This window comes from Microtus ochrogaster, chromosome 2 (genome assembly GCF_000317375.1).
Source record: "Microtus ochrogaster isolate Prairie Vole_2 chromosome 2, MicOch1.0, whole genome shotgun sequence".
Lineage (NCBI taxonomy): Eukaryota > Metazoa > Chordata > Mammalia > Rodentia > Cricetidae > Microtus > Microtus ochrogaster.
The window spans coordinates 78,134,403-78,156,122 of record NC_022010.1 but is presented as its reverse complement, the minus strand read 5'-3'; the positions used below and the strand labels follow the sequence as shown (position 1 = coordinate 78,156,122).

General features: G+C 37.1%; 1 protein-coding gene across 12 annotated transcripts in view; it reads left to right on the top strand.

The window, feature by feature from the left end:
- Robo1 (roundabout guidance receptor 1) overlaps positions 1–21,720 on the top strand; it is a 1,008,058-nt gene that overhangs the window by 855,641 nt on the left and 130,697 nt on the right. For all 12 annotated transcript variants that reach the window (XM_026786907.1, XM_026786925.1, XM_026786911.1 and 9 more), the window contains one exon: positions 8,806–8,963. In XM_026786907.1, the coding sequence (XP_026642708.1) occupies positions 8,806–8,963 (158 nt within the window). The remainder of the gene's footprint in view (positions 1–8,805; positions 8,964–21,720) is intronic.

Below are 21,720 nucleotides of genomic sequence, written 5' to 3'. Positions count from 1 at the left end.
CTAATATGAATAATACTTCTTCACGTAGTATCTTCAAGTGGCAGTACTTCCTCAGTTGAGTATATTTCAAACTGACACAAAAGTAGAAGTCTCTTGTCAGCCATTCTCAACTCTGGACATTTCCCAGAAGGCCAGTCAATATCAATGCTAAATGTTCAAGTTGTGGTTACTAACAAAAATCTCAAATTTCTTATACTACATACTGGCTAATGCTAGACTTCTCTATGGGAGCTAGAGAAAACTAATCTCCTTTAAGTCATATCAGCTCTCTGTGATCAAAATCCTTCCTACTAGTTTACTGTGGCCACTTGCAAAGTCCCTTGAATCGTGTTAGCACTTCTTATGCAGGCCACGGATGTAAGATGATATTCCTGTTATGTTGTAATTGTTTTTTAATGGCGACGCTCAAGTATGTTTTAAGTATTTAAGTCAGATAAAATATATCATATGCTTCAATTTAAATGAAAATCAGTCATTCAAAATTCACAATATGGTTTAATTTGATTGAGATATATTGTCACTTAGCAACTGAGATTTGGGGTATCGTAACACAGTCAGTAAAACTTATATAGTAAGGAGCAGAATTTGAAACTGTAATATTTTAATCACCTAAATGATTTTATATTATCCCTATGTTTTCTTTATCTAAAAGTAAACATTTTCATTCTTGTTCTTCTCCATGAAGAATTTACCTGTGCATTGTCTGTGTATTCCCCTGTACATTAAAAAGGCATGTTCTGAGACACGAGAAATGTGGGTATTGATTTTGATATATTTCTGTACACTTTCACCTCCATAAAGTCAATTTCATTTTTACCTACAGATGAGCTTCTAATTTGTCCCTCCTTGCTCCAAACCTGATAGTAACATCAGAACACACACCACTGCCTTTTTCCTCTTGGTTAATACAGCAGCCTTTTCATTGTTTGTGTCCACTTCCGTTCATATTTCCATCTCATGTTCATTCACAGAGCAGCCAGAATGAGTATTCCATTATAACAGATGCATCCCAAAACATCTTTGATAGGGTCTTGAGAGTCCTGTTGGGGCATGAAGTAGAAACTAGCTCCTTGTGCAGGGCGCTGTGCACCCTGCACAACTGCTCTTGCTTCTCCTGTCAAACTCAAGTCATGTTGCTATCAACGTGACCGAGTCTCTGGAATTCCTTTACCGTACCAGATTTCCTTTTACACACAGATTATTTCCTCTTCCTGCAGCATGCTTTATTAGGATAATTCTTGCTCATTCCTTAGCCTTCAGCCACCACTTCCTTCTTCAGAGCTCCCGCATAGCATCTTTTACACAGCTCCCTATCCTTTCCTTCCCACTTGTATCATAATAACAGCATATATGCAATATATTAAATAAGATATATAACAATGAACAACAATATACCCTATTAATTGTATATCATCCATATTTACATATGCATGTACATTTATTTACAATAAGGTACAAAAACAATTGTCTATTTACCGCAATATATTTCCCCCTCTTTCTATATGTGTAGCATTTACTTACATAGTGTCTGTCCACCTTCCTTTATCTCAAGCCTCATGAGAACAGGATTAATGCAGTATGGCTTCACCATTTCATAGCTTATATCTAATGCACATAATGTGCACTGTAAACACTGGCTGGTGCATGCTGTACCCTCTGCGCTGTTCCGAGCAGTGTGATATGGAGATGATGACGACAGATTCCTCCTTCTCATGGACTTGACCTTCAGATATGGGCAGGCAGTAAATACAGAAGAATATTCTTTCCCTTAAGGACTCTCTGAGTGCAGGATACTAAATATAAAGTTGATTTTATGAAAGAAAGAATGCCTGCCTGTCTTGTTCTAATCAGGGTCCCATAGCTCAGATATCCTCATTTTGTCTGTGTTATTTTAACCCTGCCAGGGTATTCCTGAGTGTGACTTTTATTCTGGTGCTTAGAGGCTCTCATCAATGGCAATCTTTGTCCTCTTTCCCATTTGTACTGGCAGCTGAGAAATTTGGCAATTCCTTACATAGTGACTAATAGCTATACTTCTTTGTAGATGTAATGCCCCATAAAAATGGCAAGTCCTGTATAAACATTAAATAATTAGTTTTCATAATAACCCTATCAAGATAGAGTGTAAAACTGTGTTTTGTGTGGAAATAACTGAGTCATTGTGCGTATACTTATCACAGTCATGAAGTCCTGCAAGAATCACTGGTAATTCTGAATTTTTGACTTCCATTTTCTAACTCACATGTGTCACGGGCTAATAAAATTCTGCTCCATAAATGAAGTATTTTTTAGCAGTAAATTAATTTCACTTATACTTTATATACAAGTCTTTAATATGCACACTTCTAGTAGATTACTGATATTTTTAATATAGCAGACACGAGTTAGCCCCTTGATGTTTTGCTCCTTTAGTAAAACATATTTTTCTGTTGTCTCAGACTTTCGAATCTACATTTAGCTCTTTAAATGTCGACTCTTGTGAATGTCCACTTTTCTCTGGAATGTGTTACAGATGTTCACTCCAACCTAGCATGCCAAACTTACCTTTCATTTGACTCCATGAATTGGTGCCATTGTAATAAGTCCTGGCGAGCCTCCTGACCCACAGAGCAGGAAGCATCCCAATGCTGTCTGTGCTTCTGCAAAATGGAAATATAGATCCAAATTAGGTCCAGTTGGAAATTGACTCTTGCCTAGCATGTAAAAGGTCTTGGATTTTTTTTTCTTTCTGCACCATGACAGGAAAAAAGGAGGATTCAAGAACAGTATGTTCCCAAGGCTGTAACCCAACAGAGACAGAGCACAGGAGTGTACATATGTGTTACCTTAGCTTGCTTCTTCTGGATATTTTATATAAAGAAACAGAGGACCGTGAATTGCTTTTATTCTGGTATCTCTTTCTATTTGCAGTGGTTTGCACATAGCTGTTCTCTAAGATTAACTGAGACGTCACATCTACCAGCTCCAGATGACTAAAAAGTGTACTTCTTTCCTAAGATGGAGATTCAAAAGTTTGTAAAATCTCAGAAGCTAAGAAGTTAGTGCTTCTTCCCACATGCTTTTCCCCCAGAGTCTTAACCAAAGCATAACTTTACAGTCAAAATTAAAGTGACTTGCATTAAAAGCACTGTAGACAATGACAAAAGTATGGTAGGATACCCACAGGTTGATTCGGTGTCAACGTTAAAAAGTAGTGTTTTAGAAACTATCCCTATGAATTCAAAGTTCTGTATAGACCTAATTTTTGAAAATAATACTTTCGTTAATGGCATTACAAGGTGGTGGCTTAAAATGAACAATACTTGGTGGAATATTATTTTACATTCTGTCACTTTAGTTTTCATACTTAATTTGCTCTCTTCTTGTGCATACTGACTATTTAAAGCTAAAACTTGATAATTTATTTCTGAATATTTTAGGATATTTAAACCTCTTTGTCCTATAAATATCACTTCCTAACTAAAAGTTCAGAAGACAAATTGTTTAGATATTCCTGTACATTCCTGTACAGCTCCCAAAATATGTCTGGTGACTCAAAATAACCTGCAGCAATCCTATTCAATTGCTATTTCTGACAAGGATTTCTTTTTTGTGTGTGTGTGTGTGTGTGTGTGTGTGTGTGTGTCTGTCTGTCTGTCTGTCTGTTTCACTTGTGGGAGGCTGTGTATGGTTGGCTGCCTATGCTTCTGAAGGTCAAAGAGCATCCCTAGTGTTGTTCTTCAGAAGCCAATGATGAGATTATGAATCTATACCACTAGAATTTTTTTTATAGAAAGTCTTTAATCTTTAATATTCTTAAATCTGCAGTTTGTATAAATTTGTCATATCTGTGAAACATAAATTATGTTTTCTTTTAATATTTCATTTTTTTAGGTTTTTTATTTTATTATTTATTTATTTATTTTAATTAAAAAATTTCTGCCTCCTCCCCGCCTCCCATTTCCCTCCCCCTCCCCCCACTCCTCTCCCCGTCCAAAGAGCAGTCAGGGTTCCCTGCCCTGTGGAAAGTCCAAGGTCCTCCCCACTTCATCCAGGTCTAGGAAGGTGAGCATCCAAACAGGCTAGGCTTTCACAAAGCCAGTACATGCAGTAGGATCAAAAGCCATTGCTCTTGGCTTCTCATCAGCCTTCATTGTTCGCCATGGTCAGAGAGTCTAGTTTTATCCCATGCTTTTTCAGTCACAGTCCAGCTTGTCTTGGTGAGCTCCCAATAGATCAGCCCCACTGTCTCAGTGGGTGGGTGCACCCCTCGTGGTCCTGACTTCCTTGCTCATCTTCTCCCTCCTTCTGTTCCTCTTTTGGACCTTGGGAGCTCAGTCCAGTGCTCCAATGTGGGTCTTTGTCTCTATCTCCATCCATCGCCAGATGAAGGTTCTATGGTGATATGCAAGATATTCATCAGTATGGCTATAGGATAGGGTCATTTCAGGCTCCCTCTCCTCAGCTGCCCAAGGAACTAAATGGGGATCTCCCTGGACACCTGGGAACCCCTCTAGATTCAAGTCTCTTGCCAACCTAAAATGGCTCCCTTTATTAAGATATATACTTCCCTGTTCCCATATCCACCCTTTATTCCAACCATCCCATTCCCCCAAGCTCTCCCCATCCTCCCCTTCTCACTTTTCTCTCCCCATTTTATGTGGAGACTGGGGATCAAATTCAGGTCCTAATGCTTTTACAGTAAGTGTCTTATTAACTGAGCCAACTCCCTAACTCAAGCCTGTTTCAATATATTTTTATCGTGTATTAGGAAAATAGAAAAGCTTTATAGCATATTTAACAGGCACAACATTTGTAATTAGTACAGATGTCTTATATCAAAGAGTTAATTTTGAAATTGAATAACAATTTTTAGCGCAAACCTGTGAGTTGACATTTAAACAGGAGTCATGGCGTAAGTATTGTAAAAATAGGTCATTTATACTCTACCTCCAGTTGAGCATTGTTTAATAATTCAGAAAAGATATACTTTACTTAGGCATGTAATACTTAGGAACTATACTTTTGTAATTAAGTACATACTTTCTAACATTTTCTTCTCTAGTACCCTCCGCTTTTTAAGGACTTTGTTTTTTTCTCTGCTCATAAACACAACTTTACCACTTGCTGCCAAGTTTCATTGATAATATTGCCTTTTGTGCAGGAAAATAGGTCCCGAGACTGCGTACTACCTTTCTTTTGTTTTCCCCAAGACACCAAGTTCTAATTAAAATGCCTATGTTTAATTAAAAGCCTTCTTATTATACAGCCTGTTCAGCCGGGTTGTGGTTGAAATAAACTGTTGATGAGAAGTAACACATCATATGTATTCTGGATAATGAATTCTGACGCGCAGTGTGCTGCTCAAAATATGAAGAGGTCCCTTCCAAAGATGGGACGATCTGAGAAAGTGGAGTCCAGAATGTGAAGAGGATAGCCATATGACTGTCGGGAGGGAAATTTCTCTGCCAACTTCCGTTCCATTGGAAGGAGGCTGAAGTATCAGTTGCATTATGACACTTACGGGTTTGTCTCTGCACATAGCGTTAAGACAAGACTGGTAGACATGCATTTTGGTAGGGAAGCTTCCTTCCTTTGTGGCTGGAGATCTGATTGAAGCTTGGCCCTGGTTCTGTGCTCATTCTCCATGTGGGTTAGAAAGCTAGTAATCTCTCTCCAGCCTTAGTCTGTGCTGAGGAGGAAATGATTAAAAGAGCAGATGCTGAGCACTGGACACTTACTAAGTGTCCAGCATTGCTAAGATCATAATAAAAGCTATTATTTTCATTGCTTTTGTGTCATGCTCCTCTCCCTTGAGAAGTTCTGATTTGTAGATTCTCATTTTACACTTTGATTTAATGTGACATTCCTTTTATTATGTCTGTGGGTGCTTTGCCTGCATGTGTGTCCTTGTACCACCTGTATAATTAGTGCTGAGGAAGGCTTTAGATCCCCCAGAACTAGATTTACAGATGGATGTGGGTTCAGGAAACTCAACCTGCGTCCTCTGTAAGAACAACAAGGGCTCTTTCCTATTCCAACCATCTAACCCTGTGTGTGTGTGTGTGTGTGTGTTCCTGTGTGGAAGTCAGGGAACGGCTTGTGAGAGTTGCTTCTTTTGCTTCACCACCGGGATTCTCGAGATTGAACTCATGTAATCAGCCTATCAGCGAGCAACTTTACCCATTGAGCCATCTCCCCAACACATAATTTGTTAATTTCTACTTTAATTGGAGTGCTCATTGTCAGGTTCTGAACAATACAGAGAGTAATTTTTAATCGCTTACATATGCACACAGATTTTTTGTTCGTTTGGGTTTTGATTTTTAGAGACAGGGTTTCACTGTGTAACAGCCCTGACTGGCCAGGACTTTGCTCTGTAGACCAGACAGGCCTTGAACTCACAGAGATCCTGCCTGCCTCAGCCTCTGGAGTGCTAGGATTAAAGGAATGCACCACCACCACCTGGCTATACACAAGCTTTTAAAATTGGACAATTTAAGTAAAAATGCCATTTAATAATATGACATAATATTATCCTAAAAAGGAAAATTTCAAGACAAATTTAGGTAAGAAATATTATTTTTATAGACAAGGGAAAAGTCTTAAAGTCATGCATTTATGAAACATTGCATGCAGCCATATGCAACCTGAATTTTTACAATTTACAGCTGTAAAATGGTTCCATGAGCATTATCTAAGCAGCAATCTTTCCTGGATTATACTTTATTAGCTTTCTAGTATGCACTATAAAAACAATCCTGAATAGTATGATAAATGGAAACAATAGCCTGAGCAAACGTAAACCTAACTTTTTACTATTTGTTGGCTTATTGGAGATTATGATCTTAATTTATAAGTAAAATAAACTGCGACCAAGATTATTTTAAGTCTACCACTTGGAAAGAAATGCAAAGCAAAGTTGCTTTCATCTGAAAGATATTTTACTTTTGTGTGTTTCGGGGCTGTTAAAACATTTCAGGGATGCTGTCAGTGATTAGTAACACAGTCCAGCATGGGAGTGTGCCTGTTAAGGCCAGTTAATTTGTTTTTTCTGTAAACTTTACATTTTGTTTGTTATTCATACTTAACACCTAATAACAATATAGCTTCTAATTGATGAAAGCCTTCACGCTCTGTTTATTTTGTTAATGAGGTAATGAAGACATCTCAACTCAACAAGATGCACTGTGTCTTTGTGTTGATTAAAGAGCATGTAGTATAAAAGTTACTGTTGGAACCGTTGGTCCAGCCATACTTTCTTTTCTTTTCCGTTTCACTGTTCTTTCCAGAGATAGAAAGCCGGACTCTTCCTGGAAGCAGGGATTTCCACAGGCTGACCTGCTGTTATTGCGCCAATGTTGTTTCAGGATGCAGGAGAAAACCAGTTTTCCACGGGTATCATGGCTTCCTGGGTTACATGAGTATGATTAGCACAAAGGAAGGGAAGGGAAAGAAATGAAAGGAAAAAATATAAACTTCTGCGAGCCAGTAAGTTTGTCTGAGGCTAGGAGAGCTAAATTTAGGGATGGTTTTACTTTGACTGCTGGGTTTCAGTATCATAGTGCTTCATCTATTAAAACATTGTTAAAGGCCACTTGGATGAAAATATATTCCTTCCAATACACAACTGTAGTTTTAAAATTCAATCAGTAGTTTTTAAAGAGAAACACTATTCAATGCAGATGTATGTACTTCACTTACAAATATGAATTTTAAGTGTTCCTTTCAATTCCTCTATAAGATGGTTTGTATCTTTTACACAGGATGAAGGAAAATAACTGTAGGCAAGTTAACGATTTATTAGACATTGTGTTAATGCATTTGTCTTTTTCCTTGCTTTGTATTTTAAAATGGAGAATATAAATAGTATGCTCAGGGTTGCCTAGCAAAGGGCACAGTTACGATTTAATTCATGACCTCTTGATACTATCAAGTTATTGAGGACAGTTTTCCTGTATGAACTGTTTTTAGAGCACATTATGTTCTTAATTTCCCACATTTCCTTTTTACCATCACTAAGTAAATAATGCTGCTTATTTTATAGTATGGAAATAGTACATTCCTGTCCAGTTGCAATGACATGAATAGATTGTTCCATTAACACTTAGAACTCACAGTGTAAGAGATGAATAGTATACTTCATTCTAAATAAGTTTATGGATTTAATAAGATACTGCCTCACAAAAATAACTTTGGACATAAATTCTGATGCTATTGCTAATTATAACATGTGGTCTAACTCTTTCTTATTCTCTGACAATACAAAAATGCTCGGATTTCAGTTATTGTCAAATGCGTGTGACATTTTTACAGTGACTATATTTAAATTACATTAATAATATGGTTATATACAATAATTTGAATACCTATAAAATCATTTAAATGAGGGCTTTTAAATGTCCTTATTCATATTTTTGCTTGTGTGTGTGTAATTGATGTAGTAATAGATAGAAGCCATTGTCCTGGTGTTTTTTGTAACTAAAGGATTCATTTATAGTTACTAGTGCTTGGACGAGAGAAATGTAGGCAGTGGGCAGAAAAGACATGCAATTCAAATGAAATGCTAACTGTGAGGGCAAGAAGCAGCAGCGTGCACCTGCTTGCTGGCCTGTGAAGAATATGAAATAATCCGTTCTGAGTATGCTTAAGGGACAAGTACCTTTTCTAATCGGCAAATGCCTGTAATAGATACGAATTCTTCAAGCTGCGTTGAGATAGCTCTTAGTGGGAGTATATTCTAATAAATGTCACTTTTGCTGCAGCTCAGAGATAAGGACTGCATGTTCCATCATTGAGTGTGATGATTTAATCTTGTCCCTACAGTACTACGGGATGACTTCAGACAAAACCCTTCAGATGTCATGGTGGCTGTAGGTGAGCCTGCAGTAATGGAATGCCAGCCTCCTCGGGGCCATCCAGAACCCACCATCTCCTGGAAAAAGGATGGCTCACCCCTGGATGATAAAGATGAAAGAATCACTGTGAGTACTGAGTCCACTGGCAGGGAACACCCAGCAGATGACTGCGCGCTTCTGTAACCCAAGCAAAAGAGCACAAAGAAATCAGTTCTCAGCGATAAAACCTTGCATTAGCTCTACTTTGGTGTTCTTTTAAAAGAACTATATTTCAATTTTTCTTGTATAGACATGAAAATAAGTGATGAAAATGTATGATTTTAAAGGTTAATAAAAGGCAGGAAATGTACTTCCAATTCTAAAGTGTAAGAGTTCACACTCTTTTATGTAGACTTAATTACGATGACTTGAGACTTAGACCATTTCCACATACTACACTTACCATTATTACAAAAGTCATTTACAGAAGGCATATTTGCAAGATCCCCTTGTTTACTGCAAGGTTTGCTTTTGCCCACTCTCCTTTCTTACTTGCTTTTCCTTCTATGTATTTTAGTATTGCTTCTAAAAAAGTAAAATCTCACTCTTACTAAGTAAATGATGACTTGGCTTTATTAGAAAAAGAAATCCTATGCTTATAGATTAGATTTTAAATCCCTGATTTAAGTAGAAAATTATATGACACATAATCATTTTGAATTCATGATTCCACGTGGCTTTTTTTTTTTCATGTATTTTGTCCTATAAGGTGTTCAGTGAACAAGCATGCTCTCATCAATTCTATGATTGTGGGGTATGTCCTCTTTTTATTTGCTTGTTTCGTGTATGCTGAATTTTCTGCTGTGAATGGATTGGCCCAGGAGAGTATGTATGTAACACAAAGACTTCTGCTAATTTATCAAAGAAGATATAATACCCATCACATGCATCTAACAAATGCTTGCACTAGTCTTGAACAATTATTTAACCAAGTAGCATGATAATTCAGCTGGGAGGGAGCTAGAAAGGAACCAGCTGGATGCATGTTTAGGCAAGGAAATAAAATGTGGGTTTTTTGGTTCGTTTGTTTGTTTGCTTGTTTTTTTCAGCACTGATCTGACTTCAATGAATATCTCTAGTTTTCTGTTAAGTCAAGAAACTGGAAGTACATCATACTTTGCATCTTTAAAACAAATGTTCTACACACAGCATGAACAAATGTAACATACCTTAAAATAATTTTCCAAAACAAAATTCTGTGTGACAAGTTTGCTTGGGGAAATGAAATCAAGAACACAGGGAAATAGAGAATGAGAATAAATATTTTTCTCTTTAGTGACAACAATTATTTTGGATTCTGTGTACCATTATCATAAAAACATTTTACCTTAATGTCATACTTCAGATCACATTAGGGCATGCTCTCTATACCTCGCACTTCCAAGCCTTAATAATTCAGACACATTTAAATGGTTATTATATCTGACTTTCTCAAGTTTCCCTGATCACTTATTTGTATTTAATATAGATTAAAGGCAAAATTCTCAACACAGAAAATTAATTAAGTTGTGCTGAGAGAGAACTCTGTACAAAACCAACTAGATAACTAGTTTTCAAATTATACAATATTATTTTAAAAGCAAAATATATAAAGATAGAGAAGGACCCATTAGAAATTAGGTATGTCTGTAATGTTAAAAAAAAAAGATCAGAAAATGTCTCAATAAAAATATGGGGGAAGTTAGTGGGGCAATGGAAAGATGTTCAGGAAATATGCATTTTGATCTGATACTGGACCCTAAGTTGGGAAACAAATGACATTTTCACTAAGGAGCAAAGAATCAGTGCGGGTTGACTAGAGCGAGCAAAGGAGAGTCACAGAAGATAATGTCTGGAGACAGCAAATGGCCTCATTATGTGGGCTCTTACAGATATTGCAAATATTTCATGTTTTCTTCCAAGTAATGTTAGGAGACATTTGTCACTATGAGATCAGAAAGTGCGAATGGTGGCCTTCTGTAAATGGAAGTTTTTCTGTCTCACCCTGCCCTGCATCCACTTCTAAATAATCACTGAGACTAAATATTATTTACAAATTATTTGGCCTGTTACTCAGGCTTATTACTATCTAGCTCTTGCCTTTAAATAACTCATATCTATTAATCTATGTTTTGCCACGTGTCTCGTTGTTTTACTTGTGCTCTAATACACCTTGATTCTCCAGGATCTGACTGACATCTCACTTCCAGGACTGCTGGCTCTCACCTTCCTTGACTCTCCCTTCTTTCTTCCTGTATTCAGTTTGGCTTTCCCTCTTAGCTATATTCTGCTTGCTGTAGGCCAAAGTGGCTTTTATTATCAGCCAATGAGAACAATAATAGCAGCGTTCTCAAAAGTGGGTAGACTAATTGGGAGGTTTTACAGCAATCCGGACATGAATGGGTAGGTTGAACCAGTCCATTGGGAGCTGAAGTGGTGAAAAGTAATTAGATCCTGAATATAGTGTAAAGTGCTACACCCAAAAGTTTCAGACATGTTGGATATAGCCCGTAATGTGTGAAGAGTCAAGACATACTTTATGGGTTGGCCTGAGAAAGTCAGAATGTGTGGGTGCCATTAATGATAGTGTATTGAATGTAGACTATTAGGGATCTATCAGGAGCAGAGGTTTATACATAGTAATTTCCAAATTCTCATAAAAGATCTAAGTATATATGAAATAGGCAGTTGGGTGTATGAGTCAGAAATTGCAACTTGAGGTTGAGGCTGGAGAATAAGTTAAGTTGTGGTAAGCATACAAGTAGTCATTACTGTGCAGTCCTCCCCTCCCTTTGAACAGAGGGAAGACTGATCCAGATTCTAAGGCAGATGTCTGTGACAACTTCAGCGGCATGTATTTGGAGTGAAAACACCAAATCGTTATTAAATACCAGTGAGCCTCAGCTACACTGTTGTTACCACCAAGAAGCAACCTCTGTATGGGCCAACTTAGTCCATGAAACACAGCTCATGGCCCAAGAATTGAATTATGAACCACAGAACATGGAGGATAATATATTACGAGCGTGGAGGATGAATATAGATGGCATTGTTGCTAAAAGAAGTCCTAAAGTTTTCTTAACATAAAGTAGTCTATTTTGATGCAATATGAGAGTCACAAGGGTTTGCCTACAATTTCAGTGTTAAAAATTGACATCTTTTAGGGGATGAATCTAGGCAGAAAGGAAGAGATGTGGGCCTTAGCTCTCAAGGAGAAAGGCAAATGAAAAATCAGCAGCAACCTAAAGTGAAGAAGAAAATAAACCACATGGGCTGCCCAAGGGTGTGGGAGGAATCAATTGCAGTGGGCGGATCAAGTCTCCTGAGGTCGAAGGTTGCCCACGAGATGTAAGCACTTGGTGCCAGTCAAAGATGACCTGACAAGTGGCATTTCAGGGGAGGCCTGTGTGAAAGAGTAGGTTGTTAAAATACCCAAATTGGGCACAGACTAGACAGAACTCTTTATAGGTTGTATCTTGATATAGATATAGATGTAGATAAAGAAATAAAACTTGCTGGTTAATCTTTAAGGTTTTATCTTATACGTGTCAATACGTGTGTTCCTTTTTATAACTATCCACAGTTTAAACTTTCTGTCGTCAGTTAGCTTTCTTTTAAAGCAAAATCTTGGAAACTCCTCCTGCATCGTATATTGTATTCGACAATTTTATGATTTCTGCTGGTCTTTAATTTATCAGAGAATCATATTTATTTTTGATGCCGACGGGGATACTGCCTTCTAATTCAAAAGTACCAGCCACTCAATCCCTTCAGCAGTTTAGAATCAATGTGAAAAACACTTCTGATCAGAAGTCAGACAATTTAAGGATGTAATAACCTATGGCTGTGAAATGATGCCAAGATATTAATGTATAAATAATTCTAAAATCACTTAAATGCTGCCAAAATGCTGATCCACAGTAGTGTTCCATATGCCAGGAAGTATTAAGATCTGAAATTTTACTACTCCCAAGACCATCTGTGCATTTTGTCTAAATTATGACCATTGAACTGTTAGAAGACTAGAAGTAAGAATCATATTTTTACACGTAGAGAAATAAGCCGGTAAAAATCAGTAGTTGGGTTTCGAAATCTCTGTTCTTATTTAGATCATACTTGTTTCTGTTTTATTGTCTTCTTATAGGCAAAATTAAATTGAATGATGAAAGCAAAAAATTGATTATCAGTAGAATGCATGACTGTATTTCTGACTCTTTTTTTTTCAAGATCTGAAAAGACATTTCTCAGGAGTTGCTGGTTATCCGATATTTTATGTGGTTTCTTTTCCTAAACTTTGTATTCAAATGATTGTTTTCATTTCTCTCATTATTTCACATTGCCAACTGTGTTGAGAACTGACAAGCAGGAGATGAAAGTAGTCAATATTCTTATGCAAGGCCATTGAGGAATGCATGGTTATTGCTACAGTTCAGGTCGCAGGAATTCTTAGAGTTCTTTAATGTGGTGGCGTTCCTTTGTTGAACATTAAAGTACACATCTTCCAGCTGTGAGAACAAAGACACACCCTGCACAAAGGGAAAGTGTGTAATTGAATTGTAGCTGCACCTGTATTTTGGATGTTCTTTAGCCATTTCTTCTCACAATGACCTAGAATCCGAGCCAAAGTTTAGATCCATGATGCTCATAAACCAGGGGTGTATAAATTACATTTCCTTATTCTCCTGCATGACAGGAGAATCTTTTCAAACTCTTTTGGCATGTATCCCTTAGAATAAAAGAGGCTTCACATTGTGTTTGTCTCAAGTACTCCTTTTTCAAAAAAAATATATATATATATAAATACAAGTTCTTAAAGTGAATGTTGTAGAATTAGTTTGACTGCCATAAACTGGATAAAATTGACTTGCTTCATGTCTTTGAGAGTTAGTCATAACCGTCATGATTAATAAATGCTCCTTTCTCATACTGATGAATCAAGAGTTCTTAAAACTCTATTTTTAATGTATAACAATATTAAAATAAGCCTTGTAAAAACTGATGTATTTTTTATTTCATGACCTTTTGCAAATATTATATTTAAGTTAAAGACACTTTGCAATTCTACCAAAAAGGAAAAAGAGAAACAAACTAATTCAAAATAATAAAGCAATAATTTTGTCTTCATTAAGACAACTAGATTACTTTTGAGATAAGGAAAAGTTAAGGTTAAAGTAGTTATCACAAATACTGTTCTAGATTATAAAATAATTCAATAATTCATTAAGCTGTTTACTTACAAAATTAACTACAATAAATTATAACATGTAGATCTTAAATGCCCCAAGAAAATTCTGATGTAATTTTGGGTATCTAAATATATGATTAGTGGATAGGAAAGGAAAAAGCGATAGCTAAACACTATCAAAGGTAATGGACTTCTTTGTAAGATTCCCACTTACTGCATGACTGCCTACTTTGGTAGTTTTTATATACTCTTTATAAGAAAAGTTTTCCCTAACTCAATCCTATTTCTTTGTTGTTTATAGTGGGTAGGGGGTGCCACACAATTATACAGTGCCCTGGGCATGACCTACTGTTGAAATAAATGACATTCTAGTGGTCATAATGGGAACTGCAAGCACAAAGATTAAAATAAAATTCATTTTTCATGAAAATTTCTTGTTGACTTGATTATTAAAAGGACCAATTTATTAAAAAGCATTAAAGTACTATATAGAACCTATAAAGTACTTAAGAAAATAGTTTCAAGTATAACCAACCCTCCATGTCTGTGAATCCCACATACATAGATTTAACTAACCATATGTCAGACATTAAAATGGGTTATGTGCTAATTTGGTGATCTCACATATACAACAAGGGCATTTATAAATTGTGATATCTGTAATTGATTCTGGAACTTATGTACTAGAGCACTATAAAACAAATTATATGGTTTAAGTTAAGGCATGTGTTGTTTGACACTGTTTTTTGAAAGAAGTGAACTAATGTCTACTTGCCCCAGAAAGAGAACTGATGAAAGACCAGTAAGGATACCGTCTAGAGTTCAACATGGTGAACCAACAAATTTAATTAGAGTTCCTCACAGGAGTATGAGTGAGAGATTATTCATAGGAACAGAACTGATTCAAATACACATGCCTCACCAAAAGCTCACCCTAGCAAGAGAGACAGCTCACAAAAGCTGTAACTCAGAAGCTTCATGAACAGCCTACAAGTGACTACAGGTTGGAGATTTGTCTTTTCCAGATAGCTTAGCTGGTCTGAGCTTCTTCCGGTCAGGTTGACTGATCTGAGCCATGTCTAAGCAGCTTCTCTTGTCTGAGAATCTTTGTCAGCAGTTTTCACTGCTTGCTATGCACGGAGAGGGAAGAACCTGGTGAATTTGGTCAGTTTCAGGAGCGTCCTGAAACCTTTGAATATTTTACTTCCCAAGAGCAATGAACTTCCCTCCAGGATGAAATGTGTTTCATCTTTTAAAACATTCTGTGCCTTAATGGCCTTCTCTCCAAATTGGAGAAAATTGGTAGATAATGATGTGATAAAGATGAGATAGAAAATTCATACTGATTCATCAGCAAAAAATGATATTTCTGCACGTATTTATGAAAGAAATCTAATAAGTGATGACTAGAAATAAAGAGTTTTATAGGCTAACAAATGAGTATTAACAGGAAAAATTGTAGTAAATTATAAATATATGGAGGCAATACTTATTGACTGTTGAAAGCTAGCATCTAAAGAATTATAGTCAGTCCTCTGTTCAATACTGTGAAAATGAATTTTAAAACACATTTCTTCTGAAAGATTTCAACACATCTATAAGTTTAGAAATAGATATTGTAGAAACATCAACATCTTAATAACTATTGTGTAATGACTACTTGCTATATAATACATGTTTACATGGTCTTATTTTGTCATAAACTCTTCATTCAAGGTAGGAGGAGATATCCCTCAACTCAGTTTCTTGGGGGAAGATAAGAAGATGATGATAACTAAAAGCTTAATCTTCCAGCTTCTAGAATCCTTGCTGTGTTCTCATCACCCTGTGTCAATTTTTTAAATGATAACAACAACACATTCAAGTAACTACTAAGTAATTTTGCTGAAGCAGTGGCCGATTCCAAATTGGCTGAGAGTGGAGTTAGGGAACAATTATCTGGTACCCATGTTTTATTAATCAATAACTTTTTACAGATTATGTGACATATGATCTGATATTTCAGCATATGGTAAAACTGCCTTTTATTTATGAATGTCTTTATTTTTCTTATTTTTTTATGTTTGTATCTGTATGGATTTGTTTGTGTATGTATTCATGTGCAAGTGGACATGGTAGTGGAGGCCAGATGTAAAAGTCATGCGTCTTCTGCCATCACTCTATACCATTTGTGAGTGAGGGGTCTCTCACTGAACCTGGTCTGACTATCCACCAAGGTCCCAGGGTCTACCTATCTCTACCTCCTGGCTGCTGGAATTACAGGCACATGTTGCCACATCCAGCTGTTTTTTGCAAGATATGATGCTTTTTTCTCAAACTAGACTAGCTATATTCAAGAATTACCACATATTGTCTCTAGAAATGAAATCTGTAATGTAACTAAGATTAAGAACATTTGAAAAGCTTAAACGTTTCACAAAAGATGTGTTAAGAACAGTTGAGTTCAACCAAAGATTATAACTCTGATAAACTAAGATTATCTGTTTTTAACACTAGATGCCTTCTATATTGGAGATGCTCTGTGGAAGAGGATAACTAACTGATCACTATTTACTGTTTAGTATTTTTAAATGTCACTTAAAATCATTCTGTGCCCAATTAACAAAAATCATTGAATATGCTTTAAGTGCTTAGCCCAAAATTTAGACTGTCCATGCTCTAAAATCACCATTGTTGTACATGTCAGAAGATATTGCTGAGAGATTTGAGCATTATGAGAAATTATGTGTTGAATTAGAAGCTGTGTTGAGGAGAACACACACTGATGTACCAATCTGGCTGTTTTGTGTGGGTGTGGATAGTATGTGCAAAAACTAACACAGTAGCATCCGATAAAGCCTAAGTTCTGTCTGGAATCAAATCTCAGTTAATTTGTCATAATGCCCTCTGTGATTGATTCTGATTAATTCATTGCAATATTTTTTAAATAATAGATTAAGACTATTTCCTTTCATATTTGAAATTCTCAGTTTGGGGCTTTGTGTCAAACTTTTCTCTAATATTTTTTCTTTTTATTGAAAATAGATTCTTCTCTCATGAAATACAACCCGACCACAGTTTCCCCCTCCTTTCACTCCTCCCAACTCTCCTGTACCTCCCCTCTCCCCCAGATCCACTTCTTCTTTGGTTCCTCTTCAGAAAAGTGCAGGTCTCTGAAAAACAACTATACAGGACAAAACAGGATACAATAAGACAAGGCAAAAGCCCTAATTCCGAGGCTAGATAAGACAACACAATAGGCAGAAAAGGTTCCCAAAAGCAGTGAAAAGAGCCAGAGATACGTCGGCTCTCACTGTTCGGTGTCCCACAACACCAGTCTAACAGTCATAATATATATGCAGAGGACCTGGTTCAGACAGTGCAGGCCCTGTGCTTGCTGCTTTAGTCTCTGTGAGCCCATGTGAGCCCTACTCTGTTGACTCCATAGACTGTATTCTCCTGGTGTCCTCTATTCCCTCTGACTCCTATAATTTTTGCCTTGAACTTTTTATTCTTCTTTCTGGCCGTCCTCCAGAGAGCATATCACAAATATTCTGTTTCCTATTTTCTACAGGATTGAAAAGTAATTGAGACAATAATCAAATAATTCTATGCTAATTATTTTCATTCGCACTAGACCAAACAGAAACCATTTTATTAGCGTAAAATTGGTTATATAATCACGAGTTCCAAGTGACATTTCATACATGTGTAGTGCATATTTTCATCATATTCACTTCATTGTCCTCCTCCGCTTCTACTTACTGATCGATTTCCTCTTCCCACCTCCTTCTAGTTCATCTGCTTTTCTTCCTTCCTTCCTTCCTCTCCCCCTTCCTTTTTTCTGTCTCCCATCTTGTTTTTTAGGGTTAATAGCAAAATCCAGAGCAATAATTATTTTGTAGAAAGCTGGGCTCCTCATCAGTGGCTACTCCACATGGAGAAATGGCTTTTCCTCCCCCATTGACCATTGTATATTGATATTCAGGGAGAGATGAGACTTTCTGGGCATGTGCTCCTGGCCACCATTATCTCCTGAATAATCTCAGGAAAGAGAATGGACGCAAGGGCTTTACTCCTCAAGTCTATGACAGCACCCATCTTTTAAAAATGTTTAAAAAGAATCCCACTGTATCCATTCATGTTAGTATGAGCATATTTGTAACTTTTCTTTATGTTTTGCTTCTTGTATAATGACTAGCCATCACCATTTTCCCAGGACTCTCCTTGTATTTAACAATAAAAACTCTAGCCTTGGAAACCTATCAGATCTAAGAAAACAAGAATAGCAGGTCACCCTAATCCAAGATATTTGAAGAGAATTATTTTATGTATAATTAGAATTGAGTGACATCCCAGATTAGAAAAAATAAGTGAATATAAATAAGTCTTATCTGTGTTATTTCTTTCACAAGCAAAATTAAGATTTGGACATAGTAATACAGCTATGAAGAAATACATTTATACATTCAAACACCCATTTAACACATCCTTCCCCATGCTAAAGAGGCAGAATTGCTGAGATGAGACATGTCATAACTTTTCCTCGGCCTGTTCTGCATCCTGTATGTCTTTGAGGATTTCTTTGATTTCCCATGTTGGTGTGATATTTGGGTAAAATGCAGCTGACTCACATCCCATCCAAATCCCCTGTGTCCTCCAGAGCCTTCACAAATTTGGCAAGCAGCCAACTTCTTGCCAATTGCTTCCTCTCCTTCAATTCCCATATGTCTCCTTCTGAGCCATCTGCTCCTCCTCCCTTCCTTCAGTTGTTACTTTGCTCTGTTCTCCAGTTTCCTTCATTGTTCAATGTCCACTGCTTCCTTTCTCCCACTTCCCTTCTAGAGGAAATCATTGTATTTACCACAACAGATGATGTAGAGCCCCACTTCCCTGAGAAGTTGAATTTGTGTTCCTGCAAAATAAATCTGTAGTGTTCTTACGTAATGGTCAAAGGAAGTTGGGGTGGAAAGCCAGAAATAGACATTTTCCATTATGTGCTTTATTTCTTTTGAAAAATAAATTTTGACTCATGGTATAGGTAAAATATCTATTTTAGGATTATATAAATTAATTAAAAATAAATCTGTGTTTAATTTAATTGCTTAATGTTCAAATTTAATAATAGGAACACAATATCAATAATACATGCTTGAGCATTGTAAGACCAAATTATAATGTCAGGTTTCAACACTTACATTCATCACCCTCTGAAAGGTGTTTAATCTGTATAAATTTCTTTTTCTTCTTGAATCTGTCCAATAACTTGTCTACTAATATCTGTACTAGTTCACTGTGTCATGGGTACACGGTGAGAAAGCACACCACTCTCAATAGCTATAATCTATACATACACACTCAAGTATTCTGAATATTCTTGAATACTTTATTAGACCTGTGTGGACTCTAGATATATTTATCAAAACTATATGGGAAAAAAATGAGGAAATTTTTGAACTGTTTCAACTTTAATTTCATGAATATGTAATAAAGTCATACTTTAAATCAATATAATACCTTCTCTTACATGTCCTTTCCCAATATTTGTGTCTGCACTACATTCACCACCATGAGAATATTCATCTCCACAGACTCATTCTAAGAACTTAGTGTGACCATGATAAATGAGGGAGGACTTTAGCGGAATCCTAGGAAGAGGGAACTCATGCGAGTTTTTTGGCCAACAGTGTTCTGAAATGCAGTCATCAGCTGTGAACTTCACAGGACAGAAAGCTGAACTGCCTAAGGCAGCCACCGTGTAGAGTGAATCAACCTCTTTCCCATGCGTCAGGAACACCTAGGCAGACTGCATGCTTCGGGGAGTTGAGAAATTCTGTGATTCAGAAGAGGAAGCAGGGTTGAGAAATTATGGTTTATGTTCCCAAGGAGTGTTCGGAGCCTTTCCCAAGCTTTCAAATCTGCATAATTTCACATAGGTCCACCATACGTGAATACAAAACTAATGAAAGCCCAGTGTTTCTCATGCACTTGTAAGCTCAAACCTTTCTAAAGGATTGCTAGAAACTGAGACAGTCTCAATCCCAGTACACACGAGGCTATGTCTTAGTTAAGGTTTTTATGGCTGTGAAGGGACTCCATGACCACGGCTAGTCTTATAAAGGAAAACACTTAATTGGAGTGGCTCACTTATTCAGTCCATTATCATCATGACAGGGAACTTGGCGACCATGCAGACAGATGTGGTGCTGAAGCTGAGAGTGTTACATCTTGCAGGCAATAGGAAGTCAACTGTCTGTCATACTGAAAGAAATTGGAACAAAAGAGACATCAAAGCTTGCCCCCACAATGACACACACCCTCCAACAAGGCTACATCTCCTAATTGTGCCACTCCCTTTGGGGGCCATTTTCTTTCAAACCACCACATTCTGTCCCCTGGCTCTCAAAGACCTATAGCCATATTATAATGGAAAATGTGCATTCAATCCAATTTCAAATGTCTTAAACTTGTTTCAAAGTACAAAGAAATGTGTGGCAATCTCTTAACTGTGAATCCCCTGTAAAAAAATGAAAATCCACAAGCAGATCACTTTCTTCCAACATACAATGGTACAGGATATATTACAATTCCAAAATGCAAGAAAAGGAGCATAGCAATATATATATACCCAAAACAAGATCAAAAACCAGCTTGGCAGACTCCAAACTCTGCATCTCTATGTCTGATTTCACAATGCTCTCCACATCTGCAGCTCCATTCAGCTTTGTTGACTACAATGAACTTCTTTCATTTGGGCTGGTTCCCGTCCTGGTTAGTCGTTCTCGACAGGTATCCCATGACTCTGGCATCTGTAACATCTGGGATTCTCCAAGGCAAGGCGGGCTTCAACTTCATGACTTCACACAATGCTCCATCTCCTAGGCCATTCAGTGACACCCCTGATACATGCCAGCCTCAGTGGCTTTATTCTATAACGCCTTTCTTCTGTCCTTATTTCTAAAGCCAGAACCACATGGCCGAAACTGCCAAGTTCTGTTACTTGCTGGGGCTAGAACATGACCCCTGGTTCAGTTACTTCTTCATCAGCTTTCGGTCTTTCCCTGCCTAAGCTTGGCTGTCCAAAACTTGGTCTGTTGACCATGCTGGCCTCAAACTCAGAGATCCACCAGCCTCTGCCTTCCCAGTGCTGGGATTAAAGGTGTGCCCCACTACACCCAGCTGGAAGCTTTTCTTTAGTTCCTTTTCACGAGTTGGAAACTTAGCTGGGTGGCATCTTGCCCTGAGGTCACCACTCCCTTTATTCCCTTTCTTAATCTGTTTATCTCCTTGAACACAGGATTACATTTTGAAATTTACCCAACTCAGTTCACTCCTTTTTTTTTAATTATAAATCTCCATTAGAGTTCACCACGGACAGAGTCTATATTATGCTGCTTTGAGATTTCTTTTGCCAATGGAATTAATTCAAAGCTCTTCAAGACAAGAATAGCTCACCAAACCAAAGCCCCTGGACTATTTTGTTTGGGGATCTCTCATTACTACAGATTCCATAAGTTTGCTGCATTTTTCAAAATGTTCTCTTAAACTACATCCTGTGGTTTCAATGCTCAGGTCATCAATAAACAGCACCCTCAACTGTTTTGGTTCCCTTTATCATGGTTTTCTAGAGTAACAGACTTTTGGAATGAATCTCTCTGTCTCTGTTTCTGTCTCTCTGTCTCTGTCTGTCTCTGTCTCTCT